Source organism: Hyperolius riggenbachi, chromosome 6 (assembly GCF_040937935.1).
Source record: "Hyperolius riggenbachi isolate aHypRig1 chromosome 6, aHypRig1.pri, whole genome shotgun sequence".
NCBI lineage: Eukaryota > Metazoa > Chordata > Amphibia > Anura > Hyperoliidae > Hyperolius > Hyperolius riggenbachi.
In genome coordinates, this window is record NC_090651.1 from 52909442 (window position 1) to 52933921 (window position 24480).

Below are 24480 nucleotides of genomic sequence, written 5' to 3' on the forward strand. Positions count from 1 at the left end.
ACGCGCTGTACACATGACCGATTAATGCCCAATTGTGGAAATGGAAATTTAAAAGAAACCTCATCATAGAGCGTTTTCTAGTGGAAAGTGCCCTAAAAATGGCTTCAGGCATCAGTGAGTGCAGGTGGGTAGGCAGCTTCGCTTCAGGCCAGTTGCACACCTATTAATTGCGGTGATTGCACTGCAAAAATCAGGCTTCGTAAGACCATACACCACAGTGCGGCGACAGCAGTGTTCTCCCCAGGATTTTTTCCAGCCAGGTGGCAGGAAAAAGTAGCCAGGTGGGGACACGAGAGAATACAGGGCCGGTGCTTCTATGCTTACTGCATAGGAAGAGGCAAGCCGATGACGGCCGGGTGCTCACGAAAATTAGCTGGGTGGAGCACTCGGCTAAAAGAGCCTGGGGAGAACACTGGGCAATAGGGTCATATGCATAGGTCAACCCCCCGGCTAGTGACATAGTTCCTGCTAGACATGTCACTGGGATTCCCGTCAGTCCACACATGCGTCACCCATAGACTTGCACTACTCTAGACAGATCATGCTGTAACGTACTGCAGCCTTTGCGTTGGCATTGGATGGATTTGGGCCAATTTTATCACTCCCATGTAGTGTGAGCGCTTACCTACACAATCTGTTCATCGCATTCAAAGTATGCTGGCCCTCATACTACACGGAAGTGGTAAAATTGGTCAATGATTGGCCAATCACTATTGGATGTGTGTATGCACCATTATTCTGTAAGAGGGCGGGTCGCTTGAGAACATTGCAGCCTGCGGCTCAGCAAGTGAGAACTCCAGTCCAGACGAGGTAGTTTGGTAATTTGACATCTGCTAATTTAAAAGTATATACTTAGGCTATGTTCACATTATAAATTGCAAGCGCTGAGCAATTTACTAAGCATTTTTAAAGCGCTTGGAAAAGCGATTTGGAAGAGCGATTTGTTTTTGCTCTTTAACCCGGAAAAAGACCGTGATCACGCGAATCGCCGCACTTTGCGCGCGCAAAAGTCCGCGAAAAAGTTTGCACCGCTTTGTGAATCAGGCCCAATGTATTTATTTATAAAAGCGCTCAGGGAAATTGCTATTTCGAAATTGCGATTTCCCTATACCTTCCATTCAGGGCAAATCGCTCAGAAAATGGTACATGTAGGCTGTAGCGCATTTGCGATTTTAGTAAAATCGAAATGTGAACACTGTCATAGGGAATCCTTGCACAAGCGCTTTTGGGGCAATTTCTAAAAATCGCCAGGGATTAAAAAAAACCTGCAAACGCTGATAGTGTGAACGAGCCCTTACTGAGTGCCAGCACAGGACCTGGAAAACATCAGTGCTTGGAGTTTGGCTTCACAGCCTAACCCCAGCCATAGATTTTCTTTAAATAGTCTAGTGAAGTGTGAGAACAGTGAGGTTTTTATTGCTGTTTACCCATTTGGGAACATTGAGTACACAGACTGCAAATGTTTCTCCCATTGACACCTGTTGCATACACATAGACTAATTACAGTACACCTCTCAGACTGAACGTGGCCACACACGATGCAATTTTTCTCTTTTTAATTCAAGAATTACAATCAATTTTACAATCAATTGATGGCAACATTTGAAAAATCTGACCAATGTATCACACAATGTATTACCATAATTTTTTCCCCAAATTATGAAAAAAAAATTGCTTAGTTTTAAAAATCAGGAAATTGACGTCTATCTTCACCTTTACATTTTTTTTTACAAGTTGATCAGAAAAATCACACTCCCGATCAACTTATGTTGATAAAAATGATATATTCAGTCAGATTTTTTTTCCTCTCTGCACAACCAGTTTTATTAAATTGTCGTAAAATCGGATATTGTATCATGTGTTGCCACCTTTAAAGAGACAAAAAAGATGCAGCTAGGATATACACCACTCTATTTTTTCTTGTATAGCCAAGGAGTAGGTCTACCTTCTGGTGTCTTGGGCCCTCTCTCCACTGCCGTTCTGGTGACATTTGGGGTACACAGCAGGGCCCTGAGAAGTGTTGTCATAGAAAGCAGTGAGGGCCCATTCACATGAAATAACGCAGTTGCCCAGCGATCGCCATTTTGTGTTGCGATTCTCCAGTGATTGCACTGCGATTCTCATGCGCCAAAGTGCTGGTTTGGCGATTTACAGAAAATGTAAGTGCTGTAGTGTGAATGATCCCATAGAGATACATTGTAGCGCTGGAAACCACCTGCAAAGTGCCTAAGAGTGAATAGGCCCTGAGGGTGTTCCCACAACTCTCTACTGCTGCTTCTACATTTGGCTGGGTTGGATTCCTATGGCCCATTGCTGTCCTATTCCTGCAGTGGAGCAGCACTCCCCTTGCCATAGCGCAGTACATGTTGTTTGGCAGTGAGCCCATAAACATGCCTGTACGGGAATGGCTGGCAAACTTCTCTCCAAAGCGATCTGGAAAGTTCATGTCAGACTACAGATTTGAACTGTCTGCATGTTGGGTAATACATACATGGACTGATGTGTGACCTTGCACTACATGTTACATTGGTCGTGCGTGGAATTTGGATGTTCTCCCTTGTGTTTACGCGGGTTTCCTTTGGGCACTTGGTTTCCTCCCACATACCAAAACTACTACTAATCAGTGAATTGGTTCCACAAAAAATCGTTCTTGGACTACGATAAGGCTATAAAGATGCCCATTCGATAATCGCTTTTGCTTGGCAGATGCAGTCACTGTGATTGAATCTGCCGAAGACTGATGTCCCAGCATTGCCTCCGTATAGTCATTTCAATCGAATTCTGGCTGATATCAATTGAAGTTATGTATTATACTGAACAAAAGATCTGGATTGAAAGGGGGCGGTGGCATGGCATTAAAGGGATACTGTAGGGGGGTCGGGGGAAAATGAGTTGAACTTACCCGGGGCTTCTAATGGTCCCCCGCAGGCATCCTGTGCCCGCGCAGCCGCTCACTGATGCTCCGGCCCCGCCTCCGGTTCACTTCTGTAATTTCTGACTTTAAAGTCAGAAAACCCCTGTGCCTGCGTTGCCGTGTCCTCACTTCCCCTGATGTCACCAGGAGCCTACTGCGCAGGCACAGACCATACTGGGCTTGTGCTATACACTCCTGGTGACATCAGCGGGAACGAGGACACAGCAACGCAGGCGCAGGGGTTTTCTGACTTTAAAGTCAGAAATTACAGAAGTGAACTGGAGGCGGGGCCGGAGCATCAGTGAGCGGCTGCGCGGGCACAGGATGCCTGCGGGGGACCATTAGAAGCCCCGGGTAAGTTCAACTCATTTTCCTCCGACCCCCCTACAGTATCCCTTTAAGCAATTTCTCAGAGGCCCATAGCCAGTGTTAACCCCCTCCCCCCAGGACTCCCACTCCCAGCTCATAGTGTTCCCCTGCAGACTATTGACTTCAGCATAGTGAACTCACCTGTCTGGCTTATGTGCTCCCTCCAGTCGGTGTCCTTCCATTTTCAGCTTTTCCGTCACCCATTCTCTGTGACCCACGATTGTGTACAAACCGCCAGGTCACAGAAAACGGGCATCGGGGAGATGGACTAAAAGACACTGGCCTCAATTCACGGAGCATTATCAAATGTTTATCAAACGCTTGATAATTTACCTCATGGGTAAAAACTAATTTTGAATTCACTAAGGTGTTATATATTTGTTGAATGTTTTATCAGTAAAACATTCGATAAATCTATAACACCTTAGTGAATTTAAAATGAGATTTTACCCATGAGGTAAATTATCAAACGTTTGATAAAGTGTTTGATAAACGTTTGATAATGCTCCGTGAATTGAGGCCACTGGAGTCAGCCAGCTGGACAGGTAAGTTCACTATGCTGTGAGTACTCAGGGGGCCATTGGCCGGCTCATTCTGAAATCTATTAAAAATCTAAATGTAGCGTGTGGCATCATTAGAACCCTCTGGCTAGGTTTACAGTGGGACGTTGCGTTGCAATGCAACATTAAAATTGCAACGCAACATTACAACACAACGCACCCAAAAAGTTGCAACACACCTTAATGCTGCGTTACCGACCGTGGCATACAAAACAGAGAAACCGAGAGCCCAATATAGTGTAGTATGTATTGGATCAGGGAGAATTAGTGTGGAGTAAGTATTATACTTACAAACATGGGTTACCGTTTAGGCAACCACTTTATAGGCAGGCATACAGGCAATGAAAGTATGCTTTCCTGTACCTGTTAATGTCTGCGTTAAGAGGTAACGCACTGCAGCAGTGCATTACCATAACGCAACATTTACAATGCGACTTTAACATCGCGCTGTGAACATCGCATACGGTTAACGTTGCAGTGCGGTAATCTGCGTTATATGGCTTTATTAACACAGGAAAATAACGTCCCAGTGTGAACCCAGCCTCAGTGATCAGATTCTCATCTTTTGGCCAAATCAGGCGCCATCTATAAGTGTATGGGCATCTTTAGACTATAACTATGGTAGGGATTAGATTGCAACCACTGATCCTATAAATTGGGAAATTTTCCTCATCCACTTTCGATTATTTGATTGAAACCAGCTGGTCCTTATTATAATTTTTTTTTTCTTTTACAAATTGAACTTTTAATCAACTTCTGAAATGCATAGTGGGCCAGGCAATGTAATTATTTCTGGCTGATTTTTAATTCCTGGTTCCCAGAGGCATTGCTGGTACATGACACTGGTCACGATTTCAGTTCCTCTGTTGTAAAGACTCCGCAGCTTCCCTGCATGTTATTAGCGTGAATTTAATATGCATCTTGGGAGTCAGTGGCAGCTTCTAGCGGCGGCTTCTCACATAGGTACTCTGCTTTAAGGGATTACATAATGCTGGGAAGTGATGATTAAGGTGATCTGTGTTGGCTTGTTGACTTTCCTCCGTGGTCACTGAGAGACACAGAATTACACGGTATACTTGCCCTGCTTACAGGAGGTCAGACATTGGGGAAGGGTAGTGTTTAGTGATGATGCTTGGGAGATCAGTTAATGGAAATCATCTCGGCAGCCTGTTTAATAGCTCTGCTTCTATAAATAATTTGTAATTGTATAGCTATATGTATATTGCTTATATAATCCTAGTTGTGCCTTAGTGCCTTAGGGCTGGCTTTCACTACCAAGCGTTAGGGACTCGTCGGCTAAACACTTCCATACAAGTGAGTGGAAGCATTTTGCATCGTGCGGTTACAGGCGATTACCATTGATAGCGTGAACGTGGCGTTCCGATCCCGATTTACCGTGTCGTTTCAGCAGGCCCTAAAAGCTGCTGTTCAGGGTCGCCTGGCCGCTGGGGGGGGGGAACGCAGACGCGACGGAAATGCCGACGATCGCTGTACCCGCCCCCCGAATGAGACATCACAGGACGATGCGGCTTTCGGCCGCCTGGCGCCGCCAAGCGTCCGTGTGAACTGGCCCTAAGTACTCCCAGTAATTCACTCACAGATTTGTCCTGCATGTTGCTTGCAGTCTAAGGTATCCATACCTCAGGCGATATATCAGCAGAACGACCATGAGACAGATCTCTCGCAGACCGATTCCTGATAGATTTCAGTGTAAAGTCTATCAGGAATTGGCCTAGCGCTGCTGCCTGCCTGCTGTTACCCCCACTAGTATAAAATATCCCCCCATTTCCATGTGCAGTGTTTTTAAATTCTCACCCGATCAAGCACTTAAAGGAACCATCAGGGAAAACAAACAAAATGAGCTTTACTTACCTGGGGCTTCCTCCAGCCCCTGGCAGCCGATATGTTCCTCGCCGCAGAGTCACGGGATCCCCTCCGTAACGGATGCCGACCTCATCAGGTTGGCCTCTACTCCGTGAGTGCTGCCAGGGGATGGAGGAAGCACCGGGTAAGTACATCTCATTTTGTTCGTTTTCCCTGATGTTTCGTTTAAAACCAATCCGAGATGAAAAACTAACTATAAGAAGTAGCTTGTCTATATCTTATCTAAAGTTTAGATAGTTTACACAGCAAATCTAGCTGCACACAGCTTCAACAGTATATTATTATTTCTTCCTGTGATACAATGAAAGCGGCCATGTTCTGTTTGTCACATTACACACAGGCAAGCTGCTCTGCATCCCCAGCCCTCAGACTGTGAAGACGTCACTCCCCTCTCCCTCCTCTCCTCTGCCTCTGAAATCTCTGGCTAGTAACTTCCTCCTCCTCCTCCTGCCCAGACTGAGCTCCCATAAGCCCTTGCTACTAAGGCTCAAAGTGCCAAAGCACTCTGGAGAAGCCGTGGGTGAGGCTTGTTTAGTTTATAGGAAACTAGAGTATTAAAACAAAACAAAAAATGTATTTGACTTGAGGAATACCCTATAAACTATATGAAAGGGACACAATTATGCAAGGAGTAAAAGTTTATCTCAGATCCACTTTAAGAACGAGATTTTCTAGCATGTCCGATCGAATCATCAAGCAGACATATTGCAGCTCCAATTTTCATCTGATTGACTTTTTATCCATGCATCCTTCTCATGTCAGTGCAATAATGGTCTACCCCAGGAAATGTAATATCCCATAACTATTAGCAGTAATGCCCTTATTATACTTGCCTAGGGCTTCCTCCAGCCCCATGAGGTACGTGGGTTCCCTAGCCATCCTCTCCGGCTGCTTGTCCCCTGCAGTAATCTGGCTGGCCGCGCTCTTCTACTCATGTGCAGCTGGCCACGCACCCCTTGTCGTGCTCCCACAGCAGAATGCTCCTGGGCATGGGCCGCGCATGGGCAGAAGCGCTCAACTGGCCAGATTACTGGGAGTAACTAGAAGACAACAGAGAGGACAGTGAGGGAGTCCACGCACCTCATGGGGCTGGAGTATAAATAAGGGCATTATCATCATCTCAGGTACACTTTAAATTGCAAACATGACAGTGTTAATCAGAATAGGTGGTTTTTTAACTTTGTGATTGTAACCAGGGTTGTCACGTGATTGGTAGTACACTGTGGTTTGCCAGCATGTCTGGTTAGTACACTGTGTGTTGCCAGCATGTCTGGACACAGGTCTCCCTGACACAATCCGCTCATTCTGGAGAGTGATAATGCATCTCTCAGCTTCTGCTTGTGGCCTTTATTGTACTGTTGACTTTACGTGTTGACATGTGCTTGTTTGTGTGTGGCAGGAATCAGGAGGGTTGGCAGGAGGCCCGAACAGCAGCAACAACCGCAGCAGCAGCAGCCACCACAGCAGCAACCCCCACAGGCCCAGCAGGGTGAAGGGAAGCCAGTCGACAGAAGGCCAACAGAGAGGAGGCAACCTCGTGAGCGTCGCTTTGAAAAGCCAGCAGAAGAAAAGGGAGAAGGGGGTGAATTTTCTGTTGACAGGTGAGTGCTGATCCATAAACATAGATGTGTAGACAAGTTGGCACAGAGAGCATGAAGGTAAACCATATACTTCAAATAAATGCTACATAATCTGTTTTACTGGTGATGTCAGCACTATGCACCGAACAGGGGAAACTCATAGTAATTTTTAGCCCGCATTGATATACATCACCTCTGTCTGTCACTTTAAAGATAATCTGTATTTAAAAAATATGCCCCTGGGAGGTACTCGCCTCAGGAGGGGGAAGCCTCTGGATCCTATTGAGGCTTCCCCCATCCTCCTGTGTCCCACGGTGGTCTTGCTGCGGGTCCAGGAACGGCGAGCATGTAAATATTTACCGCTCCGGCGCAGTTGCCGCTCTGGTCCCGGAAGTAGCTGATCCCGGTCGGGTCCGCTCTACTGCGCAGGTGCAAGACGCCTGCGCAGTAGAGCGGACCCGACTGGAATCGGCTATTTCCGTGTTGAGAGCCGCAACAGCATGACCTGCTGGAGCCAGGAGAGGTAAATATAGCAAGCCTTGTCAGGCTTGTCGAGTGAGGATTGCTGGACGCTTCGGGGGAGCCAGCGCTGGATTGCCTGCAGCTACAGGGGAGGGGGAAGCCTTGTTGGGACCTTGAGGCTTCCCCCTCAGAGGTAAGTACCCCCTCTGAGGGGCGGGTCCTACACAGTAATGCTGTGTGTTAACCAGGCAACACATGCGTTTGCAGTGGCAGGGAAGCATACTTTTATTGTGCTGTATGCATCACTGAAGCCACACAGTGCAAATGCTTGGCAGTGTTGCAACTTGTTACACAGCCGAAAAAAGGAAGAGGACGATGTTTAGATACTCCTAGGTTTCTGTTGCCTGAGATGGAGATTCTTCATTGTTTCAGGTGAAAATCCCGCCTCAGTACAGTTGTACCCTAATGTTGGCTGCTTTGTGATCGACAAGCGCAATTACTGATTATTCCTGTGAGCTGCCTGTACAGGTGAGCAGAAGGCAAAATGTGAGATGCAGGAAATCCAGCAACCAATCTGCAGACACCTAAGCATTGTATCAGGAAATGAGATTGCTGCTTCCTTGACATGTGTACAATGTTTGTACTGGGAGATACAAGGCTGTGTAAACAACAGCTGGACAGAGATCATAAAGGTACAAACAGCAGTGCAGAGATCCTTCGATTTATCTAAAGAGAAAAACAGACAAAAGCTAATACTAGCCAATATTTGCATATATCTTCATAAAAAACAACTTTTGAGGCTGGTTTTACACGTGTTGTGGGCGATGCTGTGGCTGCAACGCACTGCAAAACGCACAAAGCCACAGAATGCTCCAATAGGATCATATGCATAGCGCTGCACGCCCCCCTTGTCCAGTGATGTACTTCCTGCTGGGCAAGAAGTACCAGGGCAGTGGAGTCGGTACAAAAATCATCTGACTCTGACTCCTCAGTTTATGAAACCTCCGACTCCAGGTACCCAAAATTGCTCCAAATCCTCAACTCCGACAACACAGCCCTGGGAAACACGTCACTGAGATTCTCAATCTAGACCTAGTGAATCAAGGTCTAGATTGCACATAAACATAGATTCTAATGAAAACCTTATAAAAGTACAACGGTTTTCATCGATTGTAGACAGAAAATACCAGTTCTTCGGCGGATGGATGCATAATTGAGGTTTGCTGTATATTTGTGCTGTATCTGGCTGGACAAAGGTAGTGGCTGCATTAGTGAGACTGACGTAAAACGAGATTCCAGCTGAAATCTTATCTAATAACGGAGCTGAGTGGTAGGACGGGTAAAGGCCTGTACACACGCCCAACCCGTGGCCGATCTGCCCAGTGGATCAACTCTCCTCCGCGATGGCCGATCGCACATCACACCACTCTGTCGTCCCTCCATGTCATCAGCTAAACAGCTGATACATGTCTGTACAGACCAGCCAGCGATGTCGCCCTAAAGATCGGGTCCTGATCCTCGACGGGCAGCATAAAATCAAGAGGAGTGTATGCATTTTAAATGATATTGTAACTGCTCTACCACTGGTTGAATAGTAGGTGGCTGTTTGAAGTCTTATATCTCTGTTACAAATGTTCAGTTTTCCTGTGTTTTGTGTATTCATTGTGACCCCTTCCTCCCCAGGCCTATTGGTGAAAGGCCACCTCGTGGTCGCGGAGGCCCCGGTGGAAGGGGGCGAGGCGGCCGTGGACGTGGCATTGGCAGAGGCGATGGCTTTGACTCCCGTGGCAAACGTGAATTTGACAGGCATAGTGGCAGTGACCGAGCGTAAGTCTTTTTCTGCTTTCAGCGATTATTTTTCTTCTGCATTGTCTTTCTTTTCCCAATAACTCTGTTCACACACTGACACTGTAACTCATTTTGGTTAGTTCTTCACATTTCAGTGGCCCGAAGCACGAGGATAAGAGGGGCGGCAGCGGATCTCACAACTGGGGCAATGTTAAGGATGAAATGAGGTTGGTTGGATCCGATCTTTTGGCTTTTGCTTAATCTGCTTGAAACCGTTTGCAAAGACTCAGGCCTCGTTCACATTGGGTGCATTCAGAAACATATTTAAGTGCATGATAAAAAAAATGCATGCCTAGATGTGCGTTTCATAATGCATTTCACTGCATTGCGGTGCACTCTTTTTAAGCAGACTTGTGCATTTTACATGCGCTTAAACATTTTTTATTTAGCATGATTTGTTCATTTGATATAGCAGTTGTCAATAAAGATTTGTTTTCATTTGGAAAAAAAAAATTTTAATTTAAAAAAAAAAAAAATGCATCTCCAAAGCACATTGCTATGCACTTCCATGTGCTAAAAAAAAAGTGCACCCATTCACTTGCATTGCTGTGCACTTCACAGCACAACGCACAGAGATGCAGCAAACACCACGTTCCGGACAGTAACAAAGCACATAGAAGTGAACGTGGTACATTAGAATCAGTGGGAAAAGCTTTACCTAGCAAAGCACATGGCGCAATGCGCTGTGAAAAGCAATATCTCTAGTGTGAACGAGGCCTTATAGCAGCTATGTGTGAACATGGGGGAAAGGCAGCTGTGAGTAAGACTGTATGGAAGCCTGTGACCTTACCACTCCTTGTGCAACTCTCATTGTGTGAGCAAGTCCTGCATGATTACCGCATACCTGTAGAATGAAAGAGCTCTCAATGTAGCAGGACTTGATAGGGAGAGGTCATAAGGCTGCATAGAAATGCTTCACTCTCAGCTGACTTTCCTTATTTACACGTGTGTGCATGGGAGATTGCCATCACTGATTGACTGAATGAAAGTGTGCTGGCAACAGGGAATTTTGTGCTATTAGGTAATGATATCAGTTAGGCTCGGTTCCCACTTGTGCGGGATCAGCGGGAGCAGAAAGTATAATGGTCCTGCTGTAGCCCGGGGCAGATGCGCTATTCCATAGGCTGTATTGGGGAACGCATCCGCCTGCCTGAGATTATTGTGAACTGCACAGAATCCGTTGCAGCGTGACAAGTGTAAGCGGCTCCTATTTATAAAATGAGAGCCATCCACTGTCCGATTAGCGAACAGAGAAAAAAAAGTCCATTCTCCACTCTAGTTGGGTACACAGCCTCAGAGTGATCCCAGATAATGGTACCCTCTCCCCCTTGTGCAATGTCCTGCATGCTGCATTTCCTCTGCATTGTTCCTAGCTTCCAGTGAAAATCTCAAACCACAATTGCAGAATAGTCGCTTTTTGTACTTGCACTGCATTTTCAATTTAATTTTTCCCTCGAAAATCGGTGATCAACATTGCAAATGCTCTGTGATTGTGGATTTTTCTGTTTCCACTGAGCACACTTGCTACCAAGATTTTCACTGAGAGTTTAAAAACAAAGTATAGGCCAATCACAAACACAGGACAAATGCAGCATTGCCCGCATGATTTCGTTTGGGCAAAAATAAAGCACACCGGTGGTAAAGAAGCATCCCGATTACCATGTTATCACAGTGCCATTGCAATCTGAAAATCTTGTGCATTCCGAAAGTGCCACGAGTAGAAAAGTTTCCTAGGACAGCAAGTTCTCTGCCCTGAGGGCTAGAAACCTGTTTGTTGCTAGAGATGCTCAGGTCTGTTACATTGCATGGGGTTTATCTTCCGGTGTACGGCCACGCTGGGTTGTGATGTGTTGTTAGACTTACTTTCTGCATCCTTTGGTGGCTTTTGGTCTGGTGGTTTGTGCATGCACTGCTATCATTCTTTCTTTTTTTTGTATTAATGTAATTTCCGTAGCTGCCCTTATTTTGATAAGCTGTAAGCAATTGCATTCAGCCCTGAGACACAGCTGGACTCTGTTGTGTAGTTCATGCAATTACACACCACTCCTAGATGCTGGAAAGCACAGAATAAAGGCAACAAATAAAAGCAAGCTATATAAAGGCCCATCATAGATTATTACATAAAGTAAACAATCCATAGTCTGACACTGCTTGTTTACCTGCTAACTATTCTGTACCACTACATGAAGCTATGTACACATGCTGGACTAAATCCAGGCAAAGTGGCCATTAAAGGGAACCTTAACTGAGTGGGAGGAAAAGAGTTACACTTACCTGGGGCTTCTACCGCCCTCCTGCAGACGTCCTGTGCCCACGCCAAGACAAACCGATCCTCCGGTCCCCCGCTGCGTGGCAGTTTTGTTTCAGGCCAGCCGCCGGGCCACTGCATAGTCTTGGCCGCGCGCATTCTCATTCACGCTTCCATCAACGTCCTGCGCATGCACAGTCCTAGTTTTCTTGTACGGCGCAGGCCGGTGACATGGAATGAGGACTCGCGTGGCCAGGACTGCGCAGTGACCAAATGATCGGTTTGTCCCGGCACGGGAACAGGATGTCTGCATGGGGAAGGTAAAATCCCCAGGTAAGTGTAACTCGTTTTTTTCCCCATCAGTTAAAGTTCCCTTTTAAGGACTGCTTCGGCTGGTAATCTAGCATCTTAATGAGCTTGTCTTAAAGAGAACCCGAGGTGGGATTTAATTATGTTACTGGGGCACAGAGGCTGGTTGTGCACACTAAGACCAGCCTCCGTTGCCCCATGGTGCTCCTCCATGTCCCCCCTGCGCGCCGATATACCCCCGCAGTGCTGGCGACACGCCAGCACAATGTTTACCTAAGCGCTGTCTGTCAGCGCCGCTCCCCCGCCTCCTCCACATCGGCGCTACCCGCCCGTGTCCCTTCCCTCCCGCTGATAGGAGGGAAGTGACGCGGGCAGGTAGCGCCGATGCGGAGGAGGCGGGGGAGCGGCGCTTACTGACAGCGCATAGGTAAACATTGTGCTTACGACGCGCTGCGTGTCACCAGCACTGCGGGGGGTATAGCGGCGCGCAGGGGGGACATGGAGGCACACCATGGGTCAACGGAGGCTGGTCTTAGTGTGCACAACCAGCCTCTGTGCCCCAGTAACATAATTAAATCCCACCTCTGGTTCTCTTTAAACCTAAAGAGCCAAAACACTGGCTTGTTTCCCTCTTTCCAGACACCACTTTGTTATGCCGTCATCCCTCCTTGTAGAAACGGTACACAAACTCTGCTACTTTAGATCAAGGTGTCTGTACAGTGCTCTGCCCCCAAACTGTTGCCAGATAGTTAAATTGACTCTGTAACAAAAATTACAATGTTTTTTCTACCTTCCTACAAGTTCCTAAACCTATTCTAATGTGATCTGGCTTGCTGCAGCTCTTTCTACTATAACCATCTCTGTAATAAATCAATGTATCTTTCCCCTGTCAGACTTGTCGGCCTGTGTCTGGAAGGCTGCCAAGTTCTTCAGTGTTGAACTGTTCCTCTATGCACACTCCAGTGTGTGTTTTATTTACATAAGCCAGCAGCTTCTCTGCTATCTTATCAGTGATAGAAGAGAGCTGGATAAAAATCCTCCTCTGGAGGCTGTGAAAGGAGCTTGTCTGTCACATACTAAGGAATTAACGACATAGGCAGAGCTGTCTGCAGGAAGCCTGTAATGTTCAGTGCATGAGAGAAGCTGGGGACAGAAGGTAAACACACACAAGTGATCTCTTGAGATTCAGAAGTAAGGCTGTATACAGCCTGCTTGTGTATGGATGTATTTTCTATGTGTGAACATACTGTACATCAACCTACTTCCTGTTTTGGTGGCCATTTTGTTTGTTTATAAACAAACTTTTTAAAACAGTTTTTGACTACTTTTAATGCGGCGGGGAGCGGCGAAATTGTGACAGAGGGTAATAGGAGATGTCCCCTAACGCACTGGTATGTTTACTTTTGTGCGATTTTAACAATACAGATTCTCTTTAAGCTCCACTTTCTTTAGGTGGGAATCATTGTGCAAGTGTACACACCTGTTAGTCACATTGGACTTGATTCACAAAGACAAATAGCATGCCTTATCAGAGTTTACACACCTTATCAGAGTAGCATAGCGAGCACAACAAACTTATGCCTGCTAATTGGCAATGACGAGAGCTCCACTCGTCCTGCCCTGATAATTTATAAAAGAGAATGAGGCTCTTTCACACTACACGCATTTGTATGCATTTTTAGGAAATGCATTCCTCTTGTAGATTATGATACAGTGGAATCTCGTTATAGTAAACTGTAAACTCGGTACAATAATTTACGGTAACAGTAAAAAAGGGCGCAGGAGGCTAGTGGACAAATCGGGCGCCGCCATTCACTCCTATAATAATTATCGTTTAATGGGCGCCGAACAGGAAAAAAGGGCGCCCGAGAATAATAACGTTTTCCAACGGCGCCCGAAGATTTTTCATGTTTTATAACTGCTTGTGATGATTTACGTTTCTTATTTCAATAAAACATTATTTTAAATGTTATCCCTTACTGTTTGTAAAACATTATTATTCACAAAACAAAGCGATCAGTACGTAATGTAAATTGTAATATATTTTATCCCTTACTGTTTTTAAAACATTATTCTACACACAATACAGTGAGCACTAAGGAGGGTCTTAGGTTTAGGCACCAACAGGGTGGTCTTAGGTTTAGGCACCAACAGGGGGTCTTAGGTTTAGGCACCAACAGGGGGGTCTTAGGTTTAGGCACCAACAGGGGGGTCTTAGGTTTAGGCACCAACAGGGGGGTCTTAGGTTTAGGCACTAACAGGGGGTCTTAGGTTTAGGCACCAACAGGGGGGTCTTAGGTTTAGGCACCAACAGGGGGGTCTTAGGTTTAGGCACCAACAGGGGGGTCTTAGGTTTAGGCACTAACAGGGGGGTCTAGGGGTTAGGGGTAGGTACAGGGAGGGTTACTTAGGCACCAACAGGGGGGGTCTTAGGTTTAGGCATCAACAGGGGGGTCTAGGGGTTAGGAATAGGTACAGGGAGGGTTACTTAGTAATTTTTTTTTTAAACGTTATTATACGTTTCACTATTTAAACGGAAGATTAACGTTTTTACAATTGCCGATTTAATGCACATTATTTAATGATTTATAACTTTATACAACATTAATTTTAAACGAAATACAGTACAATACATTTTTAAACGTTATCCATGCTTATCGTTTAAAACCCCGCGCCCTTTTTTCCCAGCGCCCCTTTTTAACGTACGCATAATTTACTGTTATAGTAAACTCTGATATAGTAAACCTCTAATTATAGTAAATTTAGTCCTCAGGTCCCAGTAAATGCATCAGTATAAATATACAATGTATGACCAATTCTGATATAGTAAACTACTTTTCCTGGTCCCCTGTGGAGTTTGCTATAAAGGGATTCTACTGTATAACCATTCAGAGCTATGTATTGCACTAGCGATGCTGCTTTTGGGAGCAGGGTGTTTAGTCGGTGCTAAATGCTTTTCTGCAACTGACAAGAAAAGCGCTTGGCATCAGTTCCTGTTGTTTGGGGGTGGAATCACGTTTTGAGCCCCCTAGGGGATGCAGAAATGCCAAACTGGATGAAATGACTGGCTGGAGCGTGGCGTTTACATGGACAGGAAAACCCGGTACCGGTTTTTAGTTTCAAATGTTTTTATTAAAGGAGTTCTGTGGAGGGTTTTGAAAAGAAAAACATACACTTACCTCGGGCTTCTACCGGCCCCCTGCAGCTGTCATGTGCCGCGCCGCCCTCTATAATCCTCTGTTCCCCGCTGCCTGCACTGGTCTCTTATTCGTCTAACTAGACGAATACAACTGCGCGGCTGTGGTCACGCGCGTCCTCACTTGCGTCTCCGGGAGCTCACTGCACAGGCGCAGTATCGTACTGCTGCAGGGGGCTGGTGGAAGCTCCAAGTAAGTGTCCGTTTTTCTTTTCAGAACCCCCCACAGAACCCCCTGTAGATAAAGATCCACAGTTAGAAAATGAATACACATGAACAGCAAAGTACAGAAGATTGGAAATACTGCCTTGTGCATAATAAAATATCATTACAGTCTATTGTAAGCATGTTATGCAACATATTAAAACTGAACAAAAACATAATTGCTGGTAAGGAAATAACATAATAATGCAGATAGCCTCCCAAAGCTCGTTTTTTGTCAATTCTAGTCATTACAGGGAATATATGTAGGGTGGGTTTATACCATTGTGAAGCTAGATAGACTTTGGCAGAAATGACATAATGTTGAAGTAGCCTATGCTTTGGGTGCTTAGTGTTCGGGTAACTTGAATGAACAGCACTTGAGTGGCTAGTGACACAGTTAATGCTGTGTGAACTGGCCCTTAGTGAGCAATGGAATATTGCATGTGCAGGAATTTGAGGCTTTCACGTTAGGCGATTGTAGTGTTCCGCTTCCCTCTCTGTGCATCTGGGGCTGTGGCATTGGCTTGATAAGCAGTGGGTGGGCAGCACGGTTGTGTGATAAGCACAGCCTCTCATGCTTTTGAAAGGTATCTTTTGGCAGCAGCAGCCCAGCTATCTTGCAAGAGACGTGTGGCATATGTTTTTCCTAGTCAGCCTTCCCAGAAGATAGTTGATCAGAACATTCCTTACCACAGACAGATACATAAGCTAATCATTTTTTTTCCCTCGTCTACAGTATACTGTTATAGGTAGTATACTGTTATAGGTAGTATACTGTTATAGGTAGTATACTATAGTGCTCGGTTACAACCTTTTACTACTTTTTTGGCATACTTTATAATTCACATTTGTTCACTACATCCACATGTCACTTTTAACAGCTGTCACATACGTGATTTATAATTTAGTGACTTGCAGCTGGTGGCACGAGCTAAAGTCGTTGGTAAGGCTGCCTGTTGAGCAGTCTGAACACTTGCATTGTTAGCATGACTAAATGGGTATGATCTTAGGGCTCATTTACACTAGGAATTGCAATACGCTAGCGATTAGCGCTTGTTGCGACTGATTTTTTTTTCCGCGTTAATTGCATATTTTCGCAGGTTTTTTTTGCGGTTTTTGAGCATCACGATTTGCGTTTCTTTAACATTGCAATGGTGAAAAGGCTTGTTTACCACAAATTGGCGGTGATTGTGGCAGTGAGATCACTGCCATATACTTATAATTACAATCGCTGGCGATGAGCAGTCAATGGCCGCTAATTGCCCCAGTGTGATGGGCCCTTACCCTCCTGTTTCTTCCAGATAGAACAATCATGGCATCCCCCCCCCCACCACCACCACCTTCTGGCCTCTGTGACAACGGCATGACACATGATCACAGGATTCCAACCTAAAGGCTGCCATACACTGGTCGATTGCCACCAGATCGACCAGCAGATAGATCCCTCTGTGATCGAATCTGATCGAAAGCGGGATCTATTGGCTGCCTACACTGCAAACAGATTTTGAATCGATTTCACTATGAAACCGATTCACAATCTGTGGAGCTGCCGCCGTCCCCTGCATACATTACCTGATCTGGCCGGCACGAGTCCCCCGGTCTCCGCTGTCTCTTCTCCGCCCTGGGCTCCAGTTTCACTTTACTTCCTGTCGGGGGAAGTTTAAACAGTAGAGGGCGCTCTTCTGTTTAAACTTCCCCCGACAGGAAGTAAGTGAAGCCAGCCGGAGCCCAGCGTGGAGAAGAGACAGCGGGGACACAGGCCGGCGGAACAGGTAATGTATTGCTGCTGGCGTCGGGCATTCGAACGCCGCTATCGACACACCCCTGACCCGCCGGCGATTGACGGGAACAATAGTTTTCGGACGGAAATCGGTCGTTCGGTCAGCGATTGCTCATCGATTTTAATGCAGATTCGATCACAATGATCGAATCTGCTGTCTATCGGTGGGAAATCGTGTAAGTGTATGGGCACCTTAAAGAGAACCCGAGGTGTGTTTAAAGAATGTTATCTGCATACAGAGGCTGGATCTGCCTATACAGCCCAGCCTCTGTTGATATCCCAAACCCCCCTAAGGTCCCCCTGCACTCTGCAATCCCCCATAAATCACAGCCGTGCTGTGAGGCTGTGTTTACATCTGTAGTGTCAGTCTCGGCTGCTCCCCCGCCTCCTGCATAGCTCCAGTCCCTGCCCCCATCCCTTCCCTCCAATCAGCAGGGAGGGAAGGGATGCAGGCGGGGACCGGAGTTCTGCAGGAGGCGGGGAGAGCAGCAGACTGACACTATAGAGATAAACACAGCCAGCTCTGACAAGCTGTTTGTCAGCAGCGTGGCTGTGATTTATGAGGGATTGCAGAGTGCAGGGGGACCTTAGGGGGGTTTGGGATAGCAACAGAGGCTGGGCTGTATAGGCAGATCCAGCCTCTGTATGCAGATAACATTCTTCAAACCCACCTCGGGTTCTCTTTAAGGGTTTAAGTAAACATGTAAGACTAAATGGAAAACTTACCTCAGGCCCATCTTCCCCTGCCAAATTTACAGTGCTGAGACCCCCAAAGCTCTTGGGCATGAGGCCACACTTTGCCTGCACAGCAGCACAGATCCGTTCTAGCTGAGCCCGATCAGGTGGATGCTATTGCGCATGCACAAGCCTTCAACAAGGGGGACAAAGTGCTGGATCGATCTGCTACTGGAGGATGGGGAAAGCATCTGTATTGTCCAGAGGCTTCCCTCTATTGATGGGAGTACCCCTTTGGGACACACGTGTGTGTGCGCGGCTTTACATCGGTAAGTGGAGATACAATAGGCAGCTACAGCTAGCCATACATAAGCCAGTACAAGCTTGGTATGACGAGCAATCCTTTCCCAACTGGAAATTGATCAGGAAGATATCGGTTGCGCCCCACATTACAGTCTTGATCTCTATTTAGATCTTAGCAGAAATCTATTGAGAACGTATTGAATTGCCAGCATTCTTCTGCTTGATGTAGTACGATGCTATTTGGCCAATAGTCACCCATCACTGCCTACTGGAATAAGACCCTAGCCAGTGATGATTGTAGTGTAAATGTGCCTTCATTGTCGCAGTACTTTTAGGTTAAGAACACACAGGCAGCTGGGTAGGCAGTTCCTTGAAGGGGAGCATGTCACCTGTATGGTTGGGGATATGGAGGCTGCCATATTCATTTCGTTGCCTGGCTATCCTGCTGGTCCTCTGCATCTGATACATTTAGCCATAGACCCTGAACAAGCATGCAGCAGATCAGATGTTTCTGACATTATTGTCAGATCTAACAAGATTAGCTGCATGCTTGTTACTGGTGTGATTCAGACACTACTGCAGCCAAATAGACCAGCAGGACTGCCAGGCAACTGGTATTGTTTAAAGGGAAATAAATATGGCGGTTTCCCTATTCCTCTCATTACAGTTGTTCTTTAATGGCAGTAGCATGGGGAACAGAGCAGCGGCCTGTCATTGGCTATAATGCAGCCTATGGTCGCTAGAGATAGACCATGATGCCCCATTACTAGTGATAATGTGAAAGTTGGGCAGTTCCCCACTGGTGAAATGGCCTTTGCCGGTGCCTTGTGCAATGGACATGACAGGAGCCGAGGCCACAGCAGGCAATGTAACGGGTGGTTGCTGACTTGTGAAATTCTATAGGAGCAGTATTAATAATTCAGTATATCTACATTATTGAGCAGTGGCTGCATTTTCAAGTTTTCAGTAAAGAAATATTTAAAGCAAACGGAATTGAAAAATAAAAGCTATAATAAACATACACACAACTTACTAACCTCTTGCATAGACCAGTCTTCACCCTCTTACTCCTCTCTGGTATCCCATTCAGGGGGCCCTATGGGGGGAGAGGTTTCTTTTCCCTGTCCTGAGAGACTGACAACTAAGGGCTTGGAGATTAAAAAAAAAACTTTCTGCTCTCTGCACACTTGTTCTAATGACTGCATCTGCTCAGCCACAGATAACAAATCATACAAAGATTTGTAGACAGTCCCTATTCAGTGTGCAGCAGGCTCTTGAGTACAGCGCCCAGCCCCCAACCTCTCTACCCCCTCCCCGAGTGCTGTTTACTGTAGTGATGCTGGAGAAGTCTGTAGAGCCAGTTGTGTTCCATCAGAGGACAGAGTGAGTGTAATAAGGTGAGGCTGGGAGCACACGCGTCTGTCTGTTTTCTGTATGCATTTAACCTCCCTGGTGGTCAATTAAATCTGCCAGGGAGGCAGCGCAGCACTATTTAAATTTTAGCGCTAGCTACATGATGGCCGCTGAGCAGCGGCATCCCCCCACCCTCTCCGATCGCCTCCGGCAATCAGGCCCATCAGGAAATCCTGTTCTGAACGGGATTTCCTTTAGGGCTTCCACCGTCGCCATGGCTTCACCAACGTCTATGACTTCACCAACGTTGTGACGTCAGAGGGAGTCCCGATCCACCCCTCAGTGCTGCCTGGCACTGATTGGCCAGGCAGCGCTCGGGGGGGGGGACCTCTAATGCGGCGAGTAGCGGCGAAGCGGCGCGGAATGCAAAGTGCTAGCTGCGTGTATGAAAAAAAATTATGCAAATTGGCCCAGCGGGGCCTGAGTAATCCTCCACGGCGGCTTACCGCTAAGGAGGTTATTGCACGCCATGTGTGTGTCTGTATGTGTGAAAACATGCATGTTTTACCACAGAAGCTAATGTAATTGATAGAGAAAATGCTCCCAGTGCTTCACTGCTGTCTGTTTTTATCTGCATGGGGAAAACACATTTCAGTGTACACTGGCCAATTGAATAACAGTGGTTCACAGTTTACCTTTACAGAAAGCAAGGGGGGGGGGGCCCATCCAAAGTTTCGCAGGGGGGCCCAGTGATGCCTAGTTAAGCCGCTGACTAAAGTCATTTGAAACGTCCAACATACTAGGTATTTTGTCATGTTGGACGGCAATTGTGTGCGAAAATGTAGCCAAATAACGAGATGAGTGACTGACATTGGACACTTTGCCCGATCCATCTGGCCGAGCAACTCGTACTGTTGGGTAGATATCTTGCGTTTGGCATCGTGTCTTTGGAACGACATTGTTGTACTGAATGCGGATTTGTGGTGCATGCTGTCATTTCCGATTGCGCACGCAGTATTTAAATGAGTTGGTTGTTTGCAATGTTGGTGTGCAAAAAAAACGTTTCATCAACATTGCCTGTAAACACTTTTCCGCGACATTCCTGTATTTTCCACAACTTTTGTTTTTGGTGTACGGGCCTTAAAGAAAACCTGTACTGTGAAAAACGGCCCCTGGGGGGTACTCACCTCGGGAGGGGGAAGCCTCCAGATCCTATTGAGGCTTTCCCAGTCCTCTTGCGTCCCACGAGGGTCCCGCTGTGCCCCTCCGAACGCCGGCGATGTAAATATTTACCTTCCCGGCTCCAGCGCAGGCGGAGTAGCGGCGCTGGACCCGAAGTAGGCGGAAATTCCCGATCTCAGTCGGGGCCGCTCTACTGCGCAGGCACAAGTCTCCGGCGCCTGCACAGTAGAGCGGACCCGACTGAGATCGGGTAGTCTACTTCCGAGCCGAAACAGCGCCCCCACTGGAGCCTGGAAAGGTAAATATTGAACAAGCTGACGGATTTGTCAGGCCGGCTTTGAAGGGCTGCAGCGAGACCCCCGTGGGACAGAGGAGGACGGGGGAAGCCTCATTGGGACCCTGAGGCTTCCTCCTCCCGAGGTGAGTACCCCCCAAAGGGAGTGTTCCTAGTTACAGAGTCTCTTTAAAAGTAAGCTAAACTGAGAAGGATATGGATTTAGGTGATAGTTTACCCCCTGATCAATAAAATGCCTTTTAAGCTACCAGCAAACAAGAAAATACTCCAAATAATTTTGGCAGTACTTTTTCTCCTACTTTTTAGTACTTTTTTTTAAGTGCAGAATGCTAAAAAGTTATTTTAAACCATTATCTCCTAGGAGAAAACGTAGGAGAAAAGGTGAGTTGAATACGGGCCCTTATGAGGAGTTGGCAAATAATATACTAGTATAAATATATACTAGACACATTTATACTAGTATTTATATGATCAATGTTGGCAATGTAACTGAACACGCGCTTCTACTTTACTTCTGCTGTAAATGGTTTGACGGGACTCCTCAATCAATACTCTGTAGAAATGCCTGAATGGTGATCTTCTGCCTTTTTACTGCTGTCTGAATCACTGAGCTACATGTATGCAGATCAGGTGTGCTAATACTTTTGACTCCATTAGCTGCATGCTTGTGCTGAGGGTTGATTGAAGTTCTGTTGAAGACAAAAGATCTATGCAACTGTCTGTTACATGACATTGTATGAAAGAGGCTAAAGATGGCAACCTTCGCATTGTTCTCACTCCATATTTTCTTTTGTATCAAAAATTCAACCTCAACATGCAATGTGTTAACTGCTTATTTTCCAGTGAGCTTGACCAGTCCACTGTCACCGAGGAAACGACTGAAACCGAAGAACAGCCCACAGCCGACTCTGAGAACAAGTGAGTGCTTCCCTGGGGTTGTACAGACCAATAATAACAGAGGGAGTAGCAGGGGGTAAGTGTTATGGCCAGACAGTTGTTGGCCTTGATGGTAGTTTTGCTGCAGTCATTGATAACTGTACAATTAAATGGAAGTTTGTGCACACTGGATTATAGGAGTTCATGCACCCTGTTTATTCTTTGTCTGTCAAGTTCAACACTGGGACATTTTTCCTGCTTCTACTATCTTGACTTGTTTTGTGCCAGGGACCCTGCTAATCCATATGTCAAAGACCCTGCTAGTCCAGCTCTTATTTGTACATGCTCTTTGTGTAAGCTCTTGATTATTAAAGCCCTAGTTCAATTTCAACTGACCCCACCCACCTTCTCTCTTTGCTGAAAGACATGAAATCTTTGTGGTCAGCACTGCATCTGTAGTTCCTGTCTGCTCAGTGTATAATAAAGAACTTAACCTCTCCAATACCCTATCTGGGGCATTTACAAAAGTCACATAAACCTCTCATTGTGCTGCCCTGCCTATTAAAGAATTCCCAGTAAGGTCATGGTGACCCTCAAACCACTAGGAAAGTTTAGGAGTGAATAGCCCTCTTACTAAAAAGCAACATTGACTGTAATTTGCCTTCTTAAAACAGAAGGTATTTGCAATAATTCAGCTTTAAAGGGCAACTGAAGTGAGAGAGATGTGGAGGCTGCCATATTTCTTTACTTTCAAGCAATACCAGTTGCCTGGCTATCCTGCTGATCCTCTGCCTCTAATACTTTTAGCCATAGCCCCTGAACAAGCATGCACCAGATCAGGTGTTTCTGACATTATTGTCAGATCTGACAAGATTAGCTGCATGCTTGTTTCTGGTGTGATTCAGGCACTATTGTAGCCAAATAAATCAGCAGAATAGTCAGGCAACTGGTATTGTTTAAAAGGAGATAAATATGGCAGCCACCATATCGCTCTCACTTCAGTTCCCCTTTAAGTGCTCCCGTAGACGGGGGCAGCTGCTGCGAGTGCGCAAGTACGGATCAGCCTGTCTTCAGGGAGTACTCAGGCTCCAGAAGCCTACCACAGCAATGGAACAAGGGGACCATGAGAGGAATGGGATGGCTCTTCAAGAGCCTTCCCTCTCCTTAGGTATCTATGGAGCCACATGTGTTTTTTGTGACAGATTCAAACGTTTGAGTAGAATGATCTGCCAGTAATTTCACTGCCACCTCTCCAACAGGGATGGTCAGTGAGATGCAAACAATATCAAGTTGTGTAGGGTGATGTCAATTTTGTATGCAAACTTATGCAGCTTGAAAATGGACCAATTAATTTCTCCAAAAATGGAATTCGATTGGTCCATTTTCAAGTTGAATAAGTGCTTCATCCGGCATCAAATCAGAATGATCTGCATCTCGGGGACCATCCTTAGAAATGGCAGGAGATGTGTTCAGTATGAGGGGCGACTGTCCACAGGAATCATTCTGTCTTCTTCTTGATTCCAGGGAGAATGAGGCAGGAGAGGAAGTGAAGGAGGAAGGACCCAAGGAAATGACCCTGGATGAATGGAAGGCAATGCAAGACAAAGCACGCTCCAAAGTCGAATTCAACATTCGGAAACCAAACGAAGGTGCTGACGGCCAGTGGAAGAAAGGCTTCGTTCTACACAAGGCCAAGAGTGAGGAGGTAATCGTCATTTACTGACTTTCAGCTGCTGGAGAACGTGTAATGGCCTCTCTGCAGCATGTACAGAGCTGCTAATACATTATGTGTCAGAATTTGAAGGGGGATTGTTACAAGGTGGTAAACGAGCATAAGGCCATTGTAGTCACAGAAAGCTTACTTTGAATGCATTGGTGATTGCAATAGAATTCTAACATCCAAAGTAAGTTTAGATTTAAAGCTCGAGTTTGTCGTGCTTTCTTACGCTCATTGTCTCTGGGCTTGAAGACTGCTTTGTCCAGTGCTCTTCTGAAAGAGTCTCGTAGAGAGTACTTCCAGTAAAAAAAAAAAGACAAACAGGCTTTGAAGGAGGGGGTCTCTCAGGGTTAATTATTTACCTGATCTGACATACTGTGCCCCCCTCCTCAGGATTGCATTTGTGGCCATGTTTCTGAAGTCTGCCGAAGCTCTCCAGGAACCCCTGCCTGCATTGCTGCGGCCCACTCCCAGTTCGGCAGCCACCAATTAGGCCGCAGCTGCCGAGCTGGGGGCGGGCCGCAGCAACGCCGATGGGCGTGGCTGGAGCCTCAGCAGAGATTCTGAAGCAAAAACACTTCTGCAATTCTAAAGGGGGCGGAGCGCTCACCTGCCTGGAGGAATTGCGAGGATCAGGTAAGTATTTAACCCCCAAGTACTGTATCATTAAGACCATGCCAGGTTCTTGTCTTTTTCACTCTAGGGTATTCTTTAACCTCCCTGGC

The 24480-nt window shown here is 46.2% G+C and overlaps 1 protein-coding gene across 4 annotated transcripts in view; it reads left to right on the forward strand.

Moving 5' to 3' along the window:
- The window catches only part of SERBP1 (SERPINE1 mRNA binding protein 1), a 51213-nt gene that overhangs the window by 16989 nt on the left and 9744 nt on the right, over positions 1 to 24480 (forward strand). For 2 of the 4 annotated variants that reach the window (XM_068239267.1, XM_068239265.1), the window contains exons 2-6: positions 7127 to 7328; positions 9453 to 9596; positions 9698 to 9784; positions 22006 to 22080; positions 23563 to 23743. In XM_068239267.1, coding sequence (XP_068095368.1) covers positions 7127 to 7328; positions 9453 to 9596; positions 9698 to 9784; positions 22006 to 22080; positions 23563 to 23743 — 689 coding nt within the window. The remainder of the gene's footprint in view (positions 1 to 7126; positions 7329 to 9452; positions 9597 to 9697; positions 9785 to 22005; positions 22081 to 23562; positions 23744 to 24480) is intronic. The other 2 variants (XM_068239268.1, XM_068239266.1) reach the window with 1 other exon arrangement.